Source organism: Melospiza georgiana, chromosome 6 (assembly GCF_028018845.1).
Source record: "Melospiza georgiana isolate bMelGeo1 chromosome 6, bMelGeo1.pri, whole genome shotgun sequence".
NCBI classification, from domain to species: domain Eukaryota; kingdom Metazoa; phylum Chordata; class Aves; order Passeriformes; family Passerellidae; genus Melospiza; species Melospiza georgiana.
Window position 1 is genome coordinate 22,211,066 of NC_080435.1, and position 21,356 is coordinate 22,232,421.

General features: G+C 53.1%; 1 protein-coding gene across 1 annotated transcript in view; it reads right to left on the reverse strand.

Moving 5' to 3' along the window:
• The window catches only part of KDM2A (lysine demethylase 2A), a 33,549-nt gene extending 13,417 nt beyond the window's left edge, over positions 1-20,132 (reverse strand). Inside the window, exons 1-12 of the mRNA XM_058026395.1 lie at positions 20,072-20,132; positions 19,725-19,752; positions 18,455-18,559; positions 5,281-5,419; positions 4,601-4,679; positions 3,375-3,421; positions 3,080-3,258; positions 2,239-2,345; positions 1,839-1,932; positions 1,209-1,362; positions 404-519; positions 163-289 (exon numbers count right to left, since the gene is read on the reverse strand). Of these exons, the coding sequence (XP_057882378.1) occupies positions 163-289; positions 404-519; positions 1,209-1,362; positions 1,839-1,932; positions 2,239-2,345; positions 3,080-3,258; positions 3,375-3,421; positions 4,601-4,679; positions 5,281-5,419; positions 18,455-18,559; positions 19,725-19,752; positions 20,072-20,091 (1,195 nt within the window). The 5' untranslated portion in view covers positions 20,092-20,132. The remainder of the gene's footprint in view (positions 1-162; positions 290-403; positions 520-1,208; positions 1,363-1,838; positions 1,933-2,238; positions 2,346-3,079; positions 3,259-3,374; positions 3,422-4,600; positions 4,680-5,280; positions 5,420-18,454; positions 18,560-19,724; positions 19,753-20,071) is intronic.
• Positions 20,133-21,356: the final 1,224 nt, after the last annotated feature.

Genomic DNA, 21,356 nt, shown 5'->3' on the forward strand with positions numbered 1-21,356 from the left:
GGCCAGAGGAGGAAGCAGAAATCTGGCTGGTTGTGACTTCATGCCCAAAAAAATCCCCACCCAGCCCTCCCCTGCCTGGCACACTGCTGAGCCAGTGCCCCAGGAGGAGGGTGCAAGAAGCCAGTTGGATAGGGGTAAGGAAGGCATAAGGGCTGGACTTACCCATGCTGAGGGATTCCTTCTGGAAGTCCTTGGTCAGGTGGGAGCGGCTGGTGATGCAGTACACGTAGCGCTCCAGCACGTACCAACACATCTCGTAATAGAAGGGATAACGAAATTTATTTGGGACCTGCAAAACAGGCAAGAGCATCTGTCAGGCCTCCTTCCCACTGCTGCTCTCAGATGACAGATGGCACACCAGGAGTGGCCCAGTGTCCAGCACGGGTCTCCCACAGGTCCTTACCCGTGTGCGGTCCTCGATGCTGTAGATCCGGAGCTGCATAGGGATGTTGAAGCTGTGTAAGAAGTTGCCACCAAAAACCAGCGTGTCCATGGGAGTGTACACAGCATGGATCCAACCTTGGGGAGAAAGAGTTGGAAGAATCCTTCTGATCCATCATGCATAGCTTTTTGTCACTCTGGTGTCATCCTAGATTGTTTCCTAATCACATTAGGCCTAGCACCAAGGGGAACAGCCTTCTGAAGTCTGTTCCAACACTCTAAACACCTTCAAAATAACTCAAGTTCCACTCTTTATCTCCAAGGCTAAGCAATCCAGCCAAGTCCAACATCTGGGGAATTCCAGAGTGGGTTTCCTTAAGGCAAAGCCACTCAGTTCAGGAAAGTGTCAGTTGTGATAACAGGACTCAAATGAGTGAGTTGTGCAACCCCTGGTGTTTTCTGTTCCTGGTCCTGCTGTATGCCACAGCTCTGTCACAAGACACCCAGGAAGCTGAGGAGCTGCCTTGAGCCAGCCTGTCCTGAACCTACACTGTTCCATGTGTCAACATGACAGGATCTGGGAAAGCCTCCTTTAATAATTAATCAAATGTGATATGAGCCAGCCACAGCTTTCCTAACACTTGGGCTGGATCCACAATGCCATCACAGGCGTGTTTTGGGAGGTGGCAAGCAAGAGGACAGAGCCACATCACATCTCCCTCCCCCACTGACTCATGAGGGAGCTAAATCCTGCCAGTGTCCCAGGATTTTCAGTGCTGCCACAACCCTGGCCAAGACCAGGATGTCCCTGCCCACCCTGAGGGTACCTGAGGGGATGACAAATGTGTAGCCCTGCTTGAGCTCGATGCGCTGGCACTCTGACACTCTGTCCCCAAGGAAAATGTCTCCCTGCTTCCCTGAGAGAAGCCAGTTTTCATAGAGCTCCAGGTTCTGGGGTGTGGGAGGGATCAGCCAGAAGATCTGCAAATAAAGACAACACACTCATCTAAGTCATCAAAAAATGAACAGCTATGGCTTCTGCCCAACATCTGAATCTCTTCCTCATCCCTCTCCCTAAGAACTTCCCAGCAAAATGACTGCAACAGCTGCCCCCCTCGAGAGGGTGAGCAAGGCCTTTTCCAGCCTGACACAGAGTGTTACAGGTAGCCTGAGCTTGGGAAGCTTTTTAAGCTATGATTTACATCAGTGTCAAGAGATACAGAGCCCAGGAAAGCCACCAGAGTGACAAGGAGATTTACTGACTTTGATTTACATGTTAGAGCTACACCTGAACTAGGGATTGGCACCTGTCTGGCTACATGCAATATAGATAAATTTAGGGTGGAAAAGATTTCAATTTGCTGTCTGGGACCTGCATCCTCAAGGATTTACACAAAAACAGACCAACAGCCACTTTCCTAAAGCACCTATAGCTGTCCCAATAGGCACTGTCCTACCTTTCCCCCTCGGTGGATGTGGTACCACACAGAAGTGCCACCAAAGTCCACGTGGAAATCTGTGTAGCAGCCCTTGACACTCATCAAACAGTATCTGGTGGAAAACAAGATGAGAAGGTGAAAATGAATGGTGATCCACACTTTGGAGCAGATATGACATTCCAAGGGTCCCCCAAACCCAGGCCAATGGTTCAGAGCAGTGTAACAAACCACTCAGCCCCTTTTCCACACAGCTAAAGGGGATTCAAGAAGTGACTGCAGCAGCCTTACAAGTGTCACCCACAAAAATAAGCTGGGAGACTGATCCTCCTCCTTCCCCTTGGTACACACTGCTGCTCCCTTGGGCAGTTTTCCTGCAAGAGATTGTTTGCTGCCTGCCACAGCTCAGGAAGTCACTTACTTCTGCACCTTTGGATACTGCATCTCCAGGATGGCATTGGTAGACTCTGTCTGACTTTCCTTCAGGTGCCTGGGCCACATGTTGTCAACCCAGTCAATCAAATCCACCTACAGCAGAGAGGGAGGAGACATGAGCAGAGAGAAGGGGCACAGCAAAACCTTTTGCTACACCATGCTGGCAAATCCCTTTTTGGTCCTGGGACAGTGTGCTTCTGGGACAGTCCTACACATAAAGCACTCAGGATCAGGTGTTCAGATGCCAGCTCTGGACTTCCATAAAAAATATGCCACACAGTGTCTCCTAGGGGTGAGATTCAACTCCCTAAACTTCAGGAGAGTCAGAGATGTCAAGGTTCCCTCTGCAGTTAACAGAGAGAAGTAACTGGCCCCACACAGCTGCCACTTCCACTCTGCTGACTGCAGAGGTAGTTCAAGATGTTCATCCCACCCATCCCACCTCCCACAACTCATCTTCCCAGCACAAAATAGCTTCCTGCCCCTCTTCCAACACACCTCCAGTGCTGGCCTCCTCTCCCCTCAGAGATTTCAGCATTTTGCATCAGGAACCCTCCCTACCACACTGTGCAGAACTCAGACTTCCATATTTCTAACTGCTGACAGCCAACAAACAGGCTATCTCTCCACAGAGTGACATGCCAGGGACTTGGCCATGGTCACCACAGCCTGACTAGGAGATCAGCTCCAGCAGCTTCCAGACTGACATCCCTGCTGGGCCCATGTGTGTTCTGAGTAGCTCTTCTACCACATCCCAATGCCAGGCTGCACCTCGCCTCCAGACTTCCAGGGAAAGCAGATCCCTGGGGAGGAAGAGCCCCACTCACCGTAGCAGGTCTCTGCACCAGGTTCTCCAGCTTGGTGTGGCTGAACTCCAGGCTGATGACGTTGTAGAGTTTCTCCCGTTCCTCCTCTGGCGTTTCGTAGTAGCGCGCCCACTGCGCCATGGACATCTCGATGTCCCGCTGCGTGTTCACGTCCATCACATCCACTATCCGTCTGCTCCCTGCCACAGTGACAGACACGTCACTGAGCTGTCCCTGTGCCTCACGGGCTCCAGGGGGCGGGATCCTTAAAGACCCCAGCCACACAAGGGAGTGCAGGGTGGCTCTGGACACTTACCCACACACAGCCGCACATCGTTCACACTGAAGTCCGGATCCGGCATCCTGTGGGACAAATATCTGGCTAAAAAGACCATCAAGTGCTTCTGGCTGCACTCTGTGACCCAGGAATTGGCACCCTGAAGGTACATCTGTGCTGATCTGGTGCTGGAGAAGGCCATGGAAGAGGATCTCTAGGGGCACAGGATTGGGGTGAACACTAGGACAAACTTCTGGCTTGGGAAGCAGGCTTGGGAATAGGATGTACCATTCCCAGAGCTGCTGTACAGTGACTTCTAGCAAAGGAGCCAGGAGGCCTTGAACTAAGCAATCCCATCTCTCATTTTAAAGGCTGCTTGTGTGAGTTATCCCAGTCCAAAGGCACGGCCAGAGCAGGACACGCAGTATATTCCACTGACACAGCAGAACCACTCCAATGTTTGTACTGGCACCCTCCTCTGTACAAACACTGCTGTCACAGGCAGAGCAGGCTGGCAGCCATTTGAGCAGCTCTTGACCCAGAGAAATATCCAAAAGCTCAGGAGAAATCCAGTTTCAGCCACACTGTAATACCCAGTATTAAATCTCCACCCTCCCAAGTCACCCAGCAGTTAGGCTGAGCCTGGCATGACTTCCTACCCAATTCACCCCAGCAAAGAACATCCTGCACTGGATGAGATGTCATCCATCAGTTCACAGCTATGGAACCTCATGGTTTCAGAGCAGTGCTGTTGGTACTAGCTCTGAAAGTTTGTGAGGGGTCATTTATTTCCTCTAATCAACCCCAAAAACACTGACCCAGTTTACACTTAGAGCTGCAAACCTCAATGGATGTACTGCAGCAAGAGAGGCAGACAGAAGCTTAGAAGTTCGGAAAATCAGGTTGGAATTCTGGAAAATGCCAGAAATACTACAAATTGTTTGATTCTCTGGCAATAGATGCCTATGTTACTAGGAAAGAAACCCAGCCAGATGTTGCATCAGAGCAGCAGTGGGACTTTCCAGACATTTGGTGGAATTCTGATCACCTACAGCCAATTCAGTCCTCTCATTTTCAGTCCAGACAGACTAGGAAGAAGGGGATAACTGAGCTGGAATATATTTCTCTCTGTCCACTGCACATAAAGAAAAGCGTGGAGATGAGAGTCAAACCAGCCTAGCAGAGCCAGGAGCAGATCCCACAGAGTGTGGAGAGATGAAGGAATTGGCCAGAGTCACCCACCACTCCATGCTCCCAGCACTTACTTTATCCCCAGGCCGTCGGAGCTCCTGAAGATGAGTGGGTCCCTCAGGCCACCCCGCTGGATGTACTCTACTGTGAAGTCTGGTGTGGGCAGATAAGAAGAGGGAAAGTTTAGGAGAAACTCCTTCAGAGTGTTCTAGACATGCTCAGGTTGAAAAGGTTCTGTGGAGATCCCTAGACCAACCCTGCTCCTCACTTTTCTACACTCCTTCAGAAATCCTGGAACTCCTTTGCAGCAGTTCTCAGAGGCAGCAGGGTGTGTGCTGCTGACAAGCCTCAGACAGTGCCCCTAAGGAGGGTTTGCTCCAACAGGCTGCTCCTGACAGGTGAACAGCCTGGATTTTGGTGCTCACTTCCCTAGAAAGCTTAGAGCCAAGCTAGAGATGCCTTGCAGAGGCGCTCCTCCCTCCCAGTAAATCCTCATGAGGGGCTGTGTGATGAAAAGCCATCCCACGAAGCCGTGTGCGTGCTGAAAGGAAGGGGAGACATCCCACACAGTCCTTGAACTAAGGATCTGGTAGACACGTGGCTGCAATTACAGGTGCTGACCCAGGCAAACCCTCCCATTCCTGGCTGCCACGTGTCCCAGCAAGCTGCAGACCAGCTCCATGCTCTCCAGAGCGAGCAGTTTCCATGCCATTCCCCACACACACTCCCTGGGACCAGCAGCCCCAAGACAAACCTTTGCCTTCCATGAAGACCACGAAAGTGGAGTTGAACTTGTTGGTGGACAGCTTTTCCTCGAGGTCAAACGTTCTCTTCCCTTCAATCTCATCATCGGAGATGCCGTCGTCCTCGTAACGCCGCCGCATCGTGCCACGCTGAGGGGAGAACACCGGGAAGGGAGAAGTTATGGACCAGGAAGGGAAGCTATGGAGCAGGAGGAACAATCAGAGCCTCATCCCAGCCTAACACAGCTCAGCAACGGCCTCTAGGGGAGCTCAGGTCTGTCCTGAACCCAAAACATAGCACGGAAACATCAGCTTGGCCCCTCCTCCATCCAGATTTGTGTTAATTGGGCTTTATGAGACAGATAATCACTCCTAATGAACTCTCACACGGAAATAAGGGAGGAGGGGAGAGAGTTTAGTGTAACAGAGGCAAAGAACAAAGAATCAGTTCCCCACTTTTACAGGTGCATCAGTATTTTGCTGCACTAGAGGTAAAGGCACTTGTGAGTTTAAACCTCTGCCAGAACAACAATGATTTAAAAAAAGACTCGCAAGTTTTCATCTTTGGCTGTGCCTGTACACAGAAAGCTGATTTATTCTCTTGTTTGTGTGGAGAAGAATAGCAGAGTGGAAGGAACAATTTTCTTAGAGGGTCTTGTAAGCACATCTGTACAAGGATTCCTGACAGACATCCTCTTCTGACATTGCTGGATCTGGAAGAAATTACTGTCCCCAGCTGCTGGCCACCTGGCCAGAGAGCAGAGCCCTGCGTGGGAATGCTCCCTAAATCCCCTCAGATAAAAGGCAAACCTGCTCTGCATTAGCCAAGCTGCCTTCCCCTAATTAGGGATGTTCCCATTATCAAGCGTGCACACCAACTGCAGGGCCAGCAGACAGCCAGGGACGGGATGGGGCAGGAGGTGACACAGCTGCTGGCACCTGCCTGCAGCAGGGAGGGGCAGTGTCACATCCCCAGTACCGCCACCAGAACCAGCCTGCCATAACCTCACTGGAGAAAGAGGAATGAGCTCCTTCGTACAGAAGCACTGCTTTAAATAATTTTTTTAGATTAATTAGATGAACCAGTGCAGGAGCACGTAGGGACACACACAAAAAAAAGGCTTTTCCCCCACCCCCTCCAACATTTAATTTTAACTCCCAGTTTCAAGCAGGCTGATGGATGCACAAGGAGTTCCCCTGCCATCAAGACAGAGTCACTCAGCCATTGTTCACAGCCCATTGACGGTGCTCAGCTTTCCAACCTCCCTACCAAACCCCCGAGTGACTGGGACACAAACACCTCATCAGCCAGGCACCAACAATTGGCTGCTCCTGAATGGGGCACTTCAGGCAGAGTCTTCAGGATCCTGCAGCCAGCGTCTGTCCAATGGCCCCGAGGATTAAACAGTCTGGAAAAGGGCTGCTGTCCTTTGTCTTAAACCATCCACTAAAGATGAGTGGGATCTCCCCGTTTTTAACAACACAAAAACTCACTTTACTTGTGGGTTTTTACAGAGATACTTGTATAAAGGCAGGAAAATGCATTTAAAAAGCACAGACATATGGGAGTGGCACCAGCAGAAGTGACCTATTCCTTGGGAACACTTGGATTTTCACACTGCTAAGGCTGGGGCTGCACTCACCAAAAACTGCAACTCCCAAATGTTCCTCTGCCTTTAAACTGAGGCTGGCCCTTCCAAGAGGATGTATCAGAACTTGAAGTTAGACATGTAAACGTGTTATGACTGTGTTATAATGGATGATTAGCCCACCTCATAACGCACTTATCCTTAAAAATCATGGAATCCATGAAGCCTGTGTAGTACTCAGCTTTAAAAGGAGGGCACAGAGCAGAGAGGGCCTCTGGCCTGTGCAGGATTTAGGGACAATGAGCAAACCTCAAACGCAGCTTTTCCTGAAGTACCCAGAATTTTGGGGCAAGGCGCACTTCATCCTATTCCTTACTAAAGCACACCAGGGAAGTTCAAGGCACACCTATGCCGGGTAAGGATGTGAATCACCTTCCAGCATCACCAACGTTTCACTCTTCCCAATCCGAGGCAAGTCTAGGACTACAGATCCCAGCAGGCAGCTCTGTCAGAGAGGATGTGCACAAAGAGGAGGAGGATTCTGCAGTCCATGGTATCACCTGCTTTGGGATCAAGCAGGACCAGGCTGCTTTTGGACCTTCTCCCTTACTCCAGACACTCACTTTTAGGGGGAAAAGCAGCTCCTTTGTCTTTGCTGGATTCAAAACCTCACCTTTTGGGAGGAAAAGGTTTGGCATGGAAAATCTGGCAAGAAGAGGCTATGTCCAAACCACTCCCTTAACAGATTATACTTGACTCCCCTGGCTAACCAGGAGCAGGGGTTACTGCACTGGGCTGGAACTCAGGTGAGCCCCATTGGAGGACAAACCTCGGGATACCCAGGCTGGAATGCAGCTCCAGCCACAGACACGATGACCAGGCATTGTCTGTTCTTCTGGAAGTGGCACCAAGCCAAGCTCTGGACTGTGTAGAGCAGCTCATTCAACAGAAATGTGACCACGTGGCTGGGCCTGATTCGGATCCTTGTGGTGCCATGGGTGGATGCTGGAGATGCACTGTGGGATCAGGGCCCTGTTCAGACTCTTTCCCAGATCTCCTTCACAGCACAGCCTCCAAAGCAAACAGGTTGGAACCTTCAACCCAAACCACTCCACGATAAGGCAGCCACACCACAGAAGTGCAAACACCAGGAAACAGGCAGGAACACCTTAAACTTGAATCCTTTGCAATGAGGAAACAAGGATGCAAAACACAGAAGGAAGAGGATTGTGTCCTCCAGCCGAGCAAATTCCAAAGTCTATTGCTCCTGTCACCAGCAAAGCATCAGCCACAAACCCCCTCCAGCTCCCAGGCAGATCAGCTTTGCCCTGTTCCCATGGGCAGGGCAGAGTCTGGCCTCCTAATTGGCCCAGCATGAGGAGAGCAGGGTCCCAGCGTGGCTGAGGACCCAAAAGCACAATGCAAACAGCTCCCATCCCATTGGACCCAGCCGGGGCCACACTGCTTTCATGTCATTGTTGTCTTGGGAGGGTGGGGAAAAACAATATTTCAGGGCCCCAGAGCAGGCAGGAGGAAGGAAAGGCTTCTGTGCTTCCAGGCATGCGGTATGGGAGAGGCAGCAGCTGCGGGAGTCTTCCCCTCCTGGAGCCTGCAGCTTCCTCACAGCACAGTGACACAAACCACAGACCCCATGTCCCCAAACTGGGTCTCTGTATGAGGACAGATGTGCTCAGTGGATGCTCCAAAACCCCCTTGCTTCTGATGTGCCACGCAGCCACACAGGAAATTGCTGCCTGGATAAATAACTGGCTACAGGTGACACCTGCGAAGCCATGACAAGCTAATGCCAACCTAACCTTGCCACTACTGCACACACAGAGCTGTGCCAATCCTTCTGACAGCACCAAGTGTGACTTCTTCCCAGGAAGAGCTGGGCCACCCTTGTCCCACAGCCTGTGCTAGGGATGGGGCTTGGCTGAGTATCCCTTCCCAGCACGTTCCTACAGCCCATCCAGAGAACATCAGCAACTCACAGGCCTGGACTCTTAGACCAGAACTGCTTTTTCCTGGGAGTGACTCCACTATTGGGAGACCTTCCAGCATCAACCAGTTCAGCCAGGGACACAGCTTCCCAAAATGAGATCAGCAGATGTCCCCAAAACTGCCACCTGTGAGAACGTTCTGGGTGGAGTTCAGCTCCAGAGAAGAAAGGGCACAGAGTCAGGCACATCACATTATCTGTAGGACAACCTCAGAATTCAGTACTAAGCAGCAATATTTAAATATCACTTTGTTTTCCCAGCTTTCTCTTAGAATTCAGGCATTTTTCATCCTGCTGAGAGTTTTACTAAGGAAGAACTGTCAAGTGGTCCAAACCTTTTCTCTCTGTGTCAGGCAGGGTCAAGATAAAGGCACTTTATTCATCCTCCAAGACCAGCCAGCCAGCAATTCCCACCTAAGATAGCTGTCCTTCACCATTTCTTTCTGACCCTCCTGGGTACCTTTCAATTAATGGAGGAAATAGGAAGCATGAATATTAATCCTGCTGACAGATATCCCTTCTATTCTGATTCTTTCACCTCCATTCTCCTTCACCCAGGGATTCCAGGGAAATCTCCACAGTGGCATTCTCCAAAATCCTTCCTTGGAAACCTCTTTCCATCAGCAAGCGCTGCCTCCATGGAACACAGCTCCCTCTAACAGCAAAGGAGCTGACAGTCAGCTGAAGAGAGCCAGAAAACTCCTCTCCTGTGAGGTTTTTTTGAGGGGAGAACGAGTACAAGGTCACATTTGAAGAAAAGAACAAGCCGTCCTTTCGCTGAAAGAGCCTCATGTATTTAAAGAGTGAAACCAACAACCAACACACACCACAGTATTTTAGTCACTTCCTGTCCTGTCTGCTGCCATCCCCTCCCTCAGCTCCATCTCCCAGTCACCAGGAACCTCTTCCTGCTATGCCACAGCTCCTTCCCCCTCAGGAGACCAGAGCACCCCTCTCACTTTTCCTCTCCCTCTGCTTGTTGTCTTTTCAGAGCAGCTTGCCTGTGTGAAGTCTCCCACAACTCTCTTCTACTCCTCTGACATGAAGAATGCAGGAAAGTTTCACCTCCATTTCCAATCCCAAAATCCCCCTGTTGCAGGTTTTAACTTCTCCCTGGCTCCCAGTGTATCCATAGAACAGTGCATTTCTTCCTTACCCCATCCCTTTGCAGGTTTACTCTGCTGAAATGCCCCCAAATTGATAATAAATCAACCAGCTCAACTCTCCTCAGTTAAGGAATTTAACTTCTCACATATTTTTACAGCAAACTGTGGCTCTTGCCTAGATAAATCCAGATCTGCAACATTTGAATCTCTTGATGGGTGTTCTGATCTCTAGTGAGCACCTCAGGCAAGCCCAGGATTCTGCCTGAGACCTTGTGCTGAGAATCCCCAGCAATTTCAGCAGTGGCAAAGTGGGAAGAACAACATCTATTTCTCCAGGAAGCCACAAGGCAGCCTGACAGGAGGATGGACAGGCAGGGAAGCAGCCAGGCTGTGATCAGACAGGCCAGGGCACAGCAGGTGCCAATGCCAGAATGGGCTATGCAGGGAAGATCCTCCCTTGCCAGAGTTTCCAGATAGAGTGTGAAGAACCAAGGCACCAAGATTATGACAATCAGCAGCCTGCCAGGTCACTGCTTATCTTAAGCACAAGAGCTTTTCCTTTCTATATCCCTCTCCCCTCCAAGGCTGCACCTCCCACTTCAGCTCCTGGGCTGGGCTCTAAGCTCTGGAGCACCAGCACAGCAGCAGCAGGCTCCTGCCCTCTGCGCCTCTCCCACCTTAACCCTGGACTCCCTGCTCCCCCAGATATGGCAGGCACCACTTAGGATCTAAACAACAGCACAATCCCCTGCAGAGACCCAGACAAGAGGAACCACTGAGCTTAACTCAAGTTTAATGCCCCTCACCACCTCCCATTTCTCTCAAAAGCTGGAGTGCTGAATGGGTGTATCCCAGGTGGCACATCCCTGGACAAAGACAGACTCCAAGCAGCAGGCTGAGGAGCAAACAGGATCTACACAAAACTGGAGCCCTTCCAGGCTTCCCAGCTCCAGGAGGGATTCCTATCACGAGCAAGGCTGGCAGCATTTCAGAATGACCGGGGAGAACGCTTTGCTTTGTACTTTTGGGTTACAAAATCGAACGTACACGAGGAGTAACTGAGGAATTGGAGCAAGGCAGGTGGGGAGGGAGCATGGAGGGGCCAAGCAGAGCTCCACAGCTGCTCCCAAAGCACACAGTGACCAGTAACAGCAGCAAAACCACGAGGCAGAGGAACATGCTAGATCAGATCACAGATGGGCAGCTCTGGCAGCAGTCCCAAAAAGGAGGCACTGCTCCTAGGAAAGGATACAGCTCCTCACTCCAGTCACCTGCATCCTCTGTCACACACAGCCACTGTCCCAAAGGGCTTTGATGGCACTGCTAACCCCCAGACTGCCCATTGCCACCACCAGCCATGGCATCAGGAGAAATCCTGCCTGGATTCCATGCAAGCCTGGAGAACCTCTTGAAGGACCATCAAACCATCCACACCATTTCAAGGCTGAGCGCTGACCCTCAGTGCTAAAAACCATCCTTTGGTATTCAGCCCTCTCATTTCTGGAGAAGACTGAGAAAACCTCTTGAATTACATCCCACTCCCTTCCCAATCAGTAGAAATCCAAGAAAAAAGCCTGTGTGCAGCCCTTTCCCTGTCAGGTATCCCCAGCACGAGCCCTGTGCAGTGAGGTAGATGAGCAGTACCAGCTCTGCTCCTCCTTTTGCTTTGTGCAGGAAGGCAACAGATTCCCCCCAAATGGAACAAAACAGACCAAACTGCTCCAAAATGGCTGGCTTGAAAATGATACACATTTAGTCCATATTCCCAGCACTGAGCCCACACAGACCAGGAGGCAGAGACCCAGGACAAGGGACAGACAGAGCCATATGCCCTCAGAGGTGCAGCTGATGCAGCAGTAGCAGGCCAGCCCTCAGTGACTTCATTCCTTGCTGGAGACCTCTCTGTCTCCAACACACAGAGATCACAGGGCTAGCTTGGATTTTTTAATCTTTTTTTTATTATTATTGAGGGAAGTGCTCACCCTCCGAATTTCTCAGTGTCCCCACCCAGCTCTGCCAAAACCTGTTGCCAGTTCTGTCCCATCACCCAGCCTGAGAGAAGCTGGACCACAGGAGTACTGGAATAACAAAAACGCAGGAAGCTTTGAGGTTTGCACTGCAATTCCTGCTCAGCTGACACCGTTTTTTAAAGGGAACAGCAGCAGGCTGGCTGCATTGCAGGCTATGGGGCTGAGGATGCTCAGGGAGAGGGAAAACAGCCCAGGGCCATTGGGAAGAACATGGACAATGTGGGAATCCAGCTCCTAGGAAGGATATTTCCTCTGGACTCTGTGCTGTTACACCATCCCTGCACACACTCCCTCCCCCTCTCCTCCATAAGGAGCCCAGCACTCGTCCCTTCCTTACTCCAAATGGGGCAAAGGGGCTCAGTGACACATGGAAATATTTATGCACAGCAAATTAAAGACACTGAGGCAGCCTGACCTTAAAGGAGCATGCACTGCCAGCCCTCTCCTTTCCACTTCCAGCTGCCTCAGCTCTATCCCAAGATTACAGCTCCCAGGAGCCAGGGGTACATGGAAGAACAAGGAGGACTTTTCTCAAGCAGTATTTTCTCCCAAACTCTGTCAGGGCTGGCTAAAACACAACAGGATTGTGTACTCAGCTCCCAGCCCTGAGGAGCAGCATGAACAAAGCTCACAGAGCCTCCTCCTTGACCTAAAGGAGCAGCTTTAATAAAACTCATACATGTACAGAGCAACAGCTAAAATATGAAAAATCTACCACCCTGCAACCCTGAGCAAATCTCAACCCAAAAACTTCTCTGGTCCAAGTTCCTGGAACTTCCAGAGGGATTCAGAATCCCTGGAAAGCCAGCTCATTGCTGTTTACTCCCAGTGCTGTTGCTACAGCAACAGAGATGCACAAGCATGGACACAGGAACGGGACAGATGTGTCCAACAGCTCCACCTCCTCTCCACCCATATCATCCATGGATTCCCAGGATACACTTTGTCACCAGGTTCACCTGAACCACCTCAAGTGGCAGAAAGCAACAGTCACAGCCAGCTCTGGATGCTCCCCACCTGGCTGCCAAGAACTGGGAAAAGAGGTAAACAGGGAGCATCAGCAGCTCAGGGAGTGCAGGCCACTGTGGAAAGGGAGGAACAACACCAAAGTTCCTCACAGCCCCCAAGGCTCAGCCATCATTTCCTCCTCTGGAAACAGAAACACTCTTCCCTCAGCAGCAGCACCAGAGATCTCATCCTGAAGAGAATTGCTTCCTTATACATTTTCAGAGGACAAGATGAGTGCAGCACCTTGTTTCTGCACCTTCTGAGAATATCACCACTTTCCCACATGTGCCCTTCCTGCCCCAAACCCAGCCAGTGAGCTGTACATCTGGGTGCCTCCTGACATAACTAAAAAGGCACTGGGGGCACAGGGACTGCTCTCCTGACTTGTCAGTGTCACCTCCAGCTGGGGTAATCCTGGGAAAACTTATTCCTGGTTAGTATAGGAACATAAATGAAGCCTGCAGAGATTGTTTGGTAACTCACAGGTAACTTGAAGTGCTTCTGTGGTATTTTGCTCCTTGCTTAGTCAACACTGCAGCTTCCAGGACACACTCAGGGCACAGCCAGGCTTGGGACAGTAAGAATGCAGCAGATCCTTACCTCCTGCATCCCTCTCTGCTGGCAGGGAACTGCATCCACTTGGTTTCAGGGACGTATTCTCCCAGGGACCAGCACAGTCATGCATCTGGCAGGATCTAAGTGCTCAAAGGGATTTCTAAAGCTTTCCAAGAATAGCCTTCAGTTGCTGCTAGTTTCCACCAAAGCCCTGCCCAGACCAAATCTGAACAGCCCCTGAATTATTTAGAGCTCATTTATTACACCTGGGTCATTGGGAATGACTCATTTGTAGTGCCTCCAGTTTGAGGCATGTGGGAGAGATTAATTACCCCCCTTGCCCGGGTCCTGACTAGACTGGGCAGCTGAGGTGTGTCCAGCAGGGACATTTGGCCAAGCTGGGTTTCACACAGAGGACACAGAGGAACTCCAGGAAGGAGCTTGGCTTGACAGGAATTGCCAGTGTCACATTTCAAATGTGGGGAAGAAGGGGCAGGTGATGTAAAACCACTCAAATTCTCAACCCAGTGCCTGGGGCTCATCCCATGCTCAGTATCTGACACAGGCAGGGTCACCCCAGTGCACTCATGTGAGTCCCCAATCAGTGGGAGCAGCCCTGGAACAGCCAGAATGCAGCAGGACTGGCCTCTGTCACCCCCCCCCAGTACCTGGGGGTGACAAACACCAGCAATCCCCAGGGATCATTACCTGGCAGTGAGCAGCTTTACAGGACAAACCAAAACTTGGGCTGGTCCTGATGGGATTGCTCCTCACATCCCACTGTTGGGATACTGTGAAACACTCAAGATGGAGCAACACAGGGAAGGTAGGAAGCTGCATCCTCCTCTTTCCCATCTTACCTGACACAGGCAGCCCACAGCCTGCTCCCCCTGACATCCCTCCCTCAGCTTTGAGGCCATTTATCCCTCAATTTATTCCTATCCTGTGAGAAAAAATGTCACATGTCACAAGTGTCCTGTCAACATGTGTGGGCCTTCCTGCAGGACTTGTGTCCTGAACTATCACCCTGCAGAACTATCATCCTGCAGAAAGGGTACAAACAAGTTGGAAACCACAAGATTCCAGCTGCTGGGAATCTGGGCACTGGTCAGAGCCAGCAGTGCCATCCCTCAGGCATGGGCTGAGCTGGGATCACTCCACAGCATGCAAGGCTGTAGGAAAAACCTTGTCCTGCACACTCCCCAGGCTTCACCCCCCAGCTGATGGCTGCACATGCTGCAAAGCCCATCTGAGCTCTCTCGGGGTGGACACAGACATGTAAGGGCAGGTTTGGTAACTGCTGTTTACAGGAGAGGCCTCTGCTCTGGCTGGTAGGGACAGGCAGAGCCTCCTCTCAGATTTCACACAAGGATCTGACCAGAGGGCAGGGCAGTGCTAGGGCAGGACACAGACTGCCTCAGACCATGGGATAGAGCACAGCACTCCAGCTCCCTCTCACCTCCCTAACTCTCCAGCACACACAGCACTTTGATCTCCTGCTCCACGAGCCCATTTCCCTTCGTGGGTGTCACAGCTCTTCCCACAGCCACAAGGGTGACACTGCACCCAGCCAGGGATGGTCACCGGGGCCCAACACCCCAGCAGGGGCTGTGGCTCAGCCCACAGAGCCCCCAGGGAGGGCGAGGCTCCTCCCCGGGCTCTCTCCAGCAGCAGAGCCAGTTTAAGAGGTTCCTACCCCACCCTGTCTCCCCATCTCAGACTTTCAGCCCCGTCAGGTTTGCTCACTACCCCAGCACAGACAACAGCTGGGACTGTGCCTCCCCCCTGCCAACTTCTATCCAGGGCATGATGCACAATTCCCTGAGGCAATGTTCACCTCAGGGCCATCAGCTCCAGGAGCACTCACTGATTGAGGGAGAAAACCTCCTCAACCAGCTCTACCACCCCGGCAATCCTAACTGGGAACCACACCCTGAGATCCAGACTGCTGGGAAGGCTGTGATGAGCAGGATTTGTCCTTCGGATAATGGCCCTCCCCTGCTGTGCTCCCAAGTCATTCTGAAGTGATCCAGCGCTGCTGCCCTTCATTTCTCACCCTGAACATTGTCACTGCAAGCACATGGCAGCACTGTGGTAATGTGCTAATCCCAGCTTGCAATTCACAGGGCCTTGCTAGTCTCAGTTCACAGCACAGCCCTGCCAAAATGAGCCCTGGAGCAGGCAGAAGGTGAGATTTCCTCACACTTCCAGCACCCAGGAACATGGCAGGGCTGCTCTGCAGAAGGGCAGGCAGCCTCTGTGAGCAGCAGCCCAATGGATCTTTTTCTGCAGAGCCTTTCAGGAGTCCAGGCTCCTCGTGGGAGCCCAACAGCCTGGTGTGACATGGGCTGGGTGCAACCACCCAGTGACAGCCAGCAGAGACTTCCAAGTCTCAGAGAGGGACTGTGGCATTGTTAGTGCCAGGGCTGGACTGTCACTCAGGCTCAGGACACAATAGAGCATTTCAGCTCCTTGGTTAAGGGCCTGCAAACACACAACTCCAGCTTGAAATGCTGGAACCTCAGCCCAAGCCCCAGGATCTGCCTCGTTACAGAGCTGGGCAGAACAACACTCACACAGAATTAGCAGGAAACTGCTCCACAGTGCCTGCAAGTCCCATCTGCACTGCTCCCAGTGTCTGGTGAGGAGCATGGATAGCCCATAACCTGCTCCTCTGTGTCCTCTCCACACTCCACACTGCCTGTGTGAGCCTCCCAGAGCTCACCAGGACACAGCTTCTCCCACAGATGGTCATGGATGGGTGCAAGACATCCTCCCAAGATATCCCTGAGTCCAGAGCCCTCACCCAGGCCTGTGTTACCCTGGCAGTCATGGATGCAGAGCCTGAACTAGGGAACGAGTACAGTTAGGGCAGTGCAGCCCATCCAGTCAGTGTCACTGTGCCACACAGGCATGTGTGACCAGCAGAGAATTCCTGAAGGAAGGTTACCACACCTGAAGAAGAGGTGAAATTCTCCTCCAAACCCAGATCTTTCACCAACACTGATAGATTCATTCACAAAACAGACACACATCAGATTTTTGTCAAAGCAGGGGAAGGCAACATTAGTGCAAATTAAATAGAATAACACAGAACACTCAAGATTTCATCTATGTCCCACAGAAACTAGTCAGGAAAAGGATGCTGCCAGTGTGATTACCTGACACACCAGGGAACAAACTGCCTCTGCCATCTCAGCTGGCACCATCAAACCACACAATTAATTCAGCTCCTTCACCACCATAAACTTCAGGTTCAGGTTGTTTGGCTGGTAGAACTACTATCACACCTGGACTGGTTTTTTAAAATACTGGTTTTTTATTTTTTGCTATTTGAGCCCCAGTCACAGACCAGAAACACAGCTGACAGCAGCAGAAACACACTGTACCAGCAGCTCACTGCTTCCCTACTTGGAACTTCTCATTCAGGCCTACTAACCCAGCTCCCAAGGCCAAGGCATATGTGGGATATTCAAATAAGTCAAATCATGCTCTACAGAAGAAAAATAATCATCTTTTAAGGGTCCTTCAGCAAGAGAGCATCACTGACACATCAGGAGCACATAATGAGCTGGAAGTTTCCAGGAAAAGCATGGCAGGAGGTAGGAGTTAAGCCTCAGCCACCCCACAGGGGTCATGCCTCCTCCTGGGCCTCAGGCCAGCACAGACAGCACACAAGTCCAGGTGAGTCTCACCCTGCTGCCCATGTGCCCTCCCAAACCCCTTAAGCACGGAGCTCATCAGCCTGCAGGCATTTATCCAGCTTAGCACATCCTGCTGGAGCCCAGCCCACCTGCACCAGGACACCAGCTCCTCCTGATTTCCATTTGAGAGATGATAAGCATTCTTCAACTGACAAGTTCCTGGCTGATAGCCCCTTTCACCTGCCACATCTTTATCCAGATGTTTTGGGTTAGTCCTGGATCACTCCCCAGCCAAACCAGCACCTTGAGCTGCATCCTGCACAGCTGTGGGAATAGATGTGTCAGGATGAGGGAGGAGGTGGGACTGCACTGATGCCAAATTAAAACATCCACCAAAGCACTGGGGAACTCCCCAGCACCCAGAACTGCTCATCTTGAGGACAAAGCCTAATGCCAAGAACCACCCAGCCTCACACCAAATGATTCCAGAGAATTAAAGGATAAGGATTCACCTTTATGGGCAGCCCCTTGAAGGTGAGGGGTACAGATGTGACTCAGAGAGGGACTCCCTCCACCACAGAGCTGCCACTTGCCCTCCCTGGGGGCTTGCAGCTGCCTCAAAACAGTGTGGGAGGCACAGCAGCTTCCCTCCCTCCCTGGGATCTCTGGGAATACCACCTCAGACTCTAAGAGCAGTTGCTCCCAAGCTGCTCCCAGTTACAGCCCAATTTCCATTGGATTAATGCAGTCCCAGCACAAACACCAGAGCTCCTGACAGGGCCTGACTGGGACCTGAATGCTGGAACAGCTCCCTTCAGAAGAAAACACTGGGAAGAGATACAGGCACAGGAAAACTGAAGCCTGAAGCTGGAGCTGGTTCCCTCAGCTTTCACAGCCACCTAAACCAAGATTGGTAACACACAGTGTTTCAGGTCCTCTGCTTGTCACAAACACACATAAAAAAACCTGTTGTGACAGAAACTACACTGACACCAGTTTCATGTTCCTACCCCAAAGCTCCTTCCCCAGCTTCAGTCTCCAATCTCCCTTTCCAGAGCTCAGCAGCCAAATTCCCTTCGTAAGGACAAACTCAGTGACACAAAAGGACCCACAAAGCCACCAGAGCCAAACCCACACCTCTGAGCAGGCAGCATCTGGGTGGTTCAACCCTGCTGCCAGGAAAAGCCCTTCCCCTCTGCAGCTGCAAGAGAAGCAAGCCTGGAACAGGACTGTCCCAAGGGCACCACTGACCAGTCTCTGGCTGTATCGGATCCGTTCTTCCTCGGGCTCCATCTCCGACTCCTCGGAGGAGAGCGAGAAGGACACGCCAGGGCTGCTGTCGTCGTCCTCTTCCTCCTTGGGAGCCAGAGGCAAACAGTGAAAAAAGGCACAGGGACACCCACACCCCTCACTTCCCTTCTCCTCTCGGGGCCAACCCCACCCTGCCCTGGGGGCTGGGAGAACCCAGTGGATGAGCCCATGCCAACCTCTAAGGCTCCCATTTTAACTCAGAATAAATGTCAGGGTAAAGGACTTCACCAGCTCTCCTGTAACACAACAGGAGCTGCAGGTCTCCCACCCTGGCTCCACACTACCACCAGCGGCTCCTCTGGCCCACAGTGGGATAAAAACCAGGGAAGGTGCAGTCAAATCCTTTTCCAAACAACACAATCATTGGCCTTGGGATATCCTGTACCGTGGCACCCGGGAGAAACTACAGTGCTACAGGATGTGTCCCATGAGCGGGGAAGGCATATGGGATCTCTTACACCTAGCACCCAAACAGGGGAGCAGTTAGGGATCTAACTCCTGGCTGGAGGAGACCTAAATGCTGAGCTCTCCAAATGTGCCACCTTGTGACACCTCAAACCAACCTGGGAAAACCTCCCAGGGCGTCAGATGGCACCTACACTTTTTTTTTTTAAAGGGACAGAAACCAACCAAAGCCTGGGTATGGCACGGCTCTTAATCCCCAACACTACGCCTAAGTCGGACCTTCGGGGAGGAGAATCGGGGAATAGGATCGAGGAAGGGGATCTGCCATCCCCTCAGTGTTACAGAACCGCTACGACCACGCAGGGCGAACTCGCTCCATCCTGCTCCTCCCCGACCCCCGAGCGCTCCCGGTCCCGCCAGCACCTTCCCCACCCCTGCCTCCCTTGGAGCCACGGCACGGACTCCGGCTCAGACGAAGGAGGCAGTTCCCCACACTTGCTGAACTCTGTTTATAAACAACCGGACAAGCGGAGCTCGGCGCGCCGGCCCCGCCGCGGGGGAAGGGGCCAGCCCCGGCCCGCCGGGCCACCCCAGCCCGCCCCCGCCGGGGCAGGACGGGAGGCGGGAGGGAGGGAGGGACGGTCCCCGGGGAGCTGTCAGCCGGCACCCGCCGCCCCCTCCTCAACTTCCCGACGCGGCCTCCCGGGGCCCGGCAAGGGGAGAGCCGCCCGCGCCCGCTCCCGCCCGGCCGCGCTCCGGGGCCCCGCACAAACTCGGGGCTCGCCGGTGACCCCGCGGTGCTCACCAGGTCTCTCCTGCGCCTTTGTCCTCTTCTACCGCCGGCACGGGGTGAGGGGAACAGAACAGACGGAGGAGGAGGAACCCCCGGTCAGCAGCGATCGCGCCCCGGGCCCGCCGCGCCCCCGGCCCCGCCGCTCCCGGCGCGGGCAGCGGGCGCTGACAGCCCCGCCGGCCGCCCCCCGCCGCCGCGGCCCGCGTCCCCCCGCCACCGCCGCCGCCGCCTCCACCGCCACCGCACCCCTCCCGCCGCCGAGTGCCGGGGCTCCGCCGGCGCCGCCCGCCCCGTCCCGCCCGCGCGGTGCCCCCCCTGCGCCGCCGCCCCCCGGCCGGGACGCGATTCCCCCTCCTCACACAGGAGCCGCCGCCGCCATTTTGAACCCGTCAGAGCCTCACATACACACCGACGCCACGCGCACGCGCCGCGCGCACGGGCCCCCCCACAGCCCGCGCGTGCGCCTTGCGCTGCCCGGCCCGGCCCCGCCCCGCGCGCGCGCGTCTCGGGCCCGGCCCCGCCCACCCCCGCACAAACCACGCCCCCTCCATAACCACGCCCCTTCCCCACGTGGCCACGCCCCTGGCGGGGGGGCCGGAGAGGGGGAGCCCCGGTGGGATTTTGGGGTGTTCGTGGCACAAAACGCTCCGCCGTGAGGCCCCTCGGTGTCCCCGCGGGCTTCGCGGGTGCCCGCACGGCTGTACACGCCTATATGGGGGTCTGAATGCAGAGACACAGGCAGGCACCTACATCCACCTGGGTAACTAGTACAGCTCCTTAGTTATACACTATAAACAGTGTTTTATAAACTATACATAGTTCTATAGATAGTTACAGCCTAACTGTATGCAGTGATATATAAAATAAATATAGGGATATGGATGGCTATACATTAACTCTATAGTTAGATATACATTATATAGAAATATGTATATAAAGCATATATATATAACTATACATGTGGTTATAGACTTGTATGTGCAGCACACACCTGGACACATGCCCACACATACCTCAACCCAAAATCAGATGATGACCCCATCCCGGTGGTCTCTCATCCAACCTGGGCCCATGGCGGGAACCCAACACCCACCTACACCACATCCCCAACACCCACATCCTGACCCCAACAGCCACACCATGTCCCCAACACCCACATCATGTTCCTGACACCCACACCATAACCCCGACACCTACACCATGTCCCTGACACCCACACCATGTCCCCAACACCCACATCATGTTCCTGACACCCACACCATAACCCCGACATCTACACCATGTCCCTGACACCCACACCATGTCCCTGACACCCATACCATGTCCCCAACACCCACATCCTGTCCCCAACACCCACACCATGTCCCCGACACCCACACCATGTCCCTGACACCCACACCATGTCCCCGACACCCACACCATGTCCCTGACGCCCACATTGTGTCCCCAACACCCACCCAGGGTCCCCGACGCCCCCAGGCCATGCAGGGGCTGCCCCTGCCCCAGGGACCGCTCAGGCCGATGAGTTTTGAGTCATTTTAATGGCAGAGGATGGCCCTGCAGTGACCCCGTGTCCCCCTCCGGCGCTGGCCTGCCAGCGGGAAGGGGAGCCCCAAATCAGTTCTGTGTCCCCAGAGCCCGGCT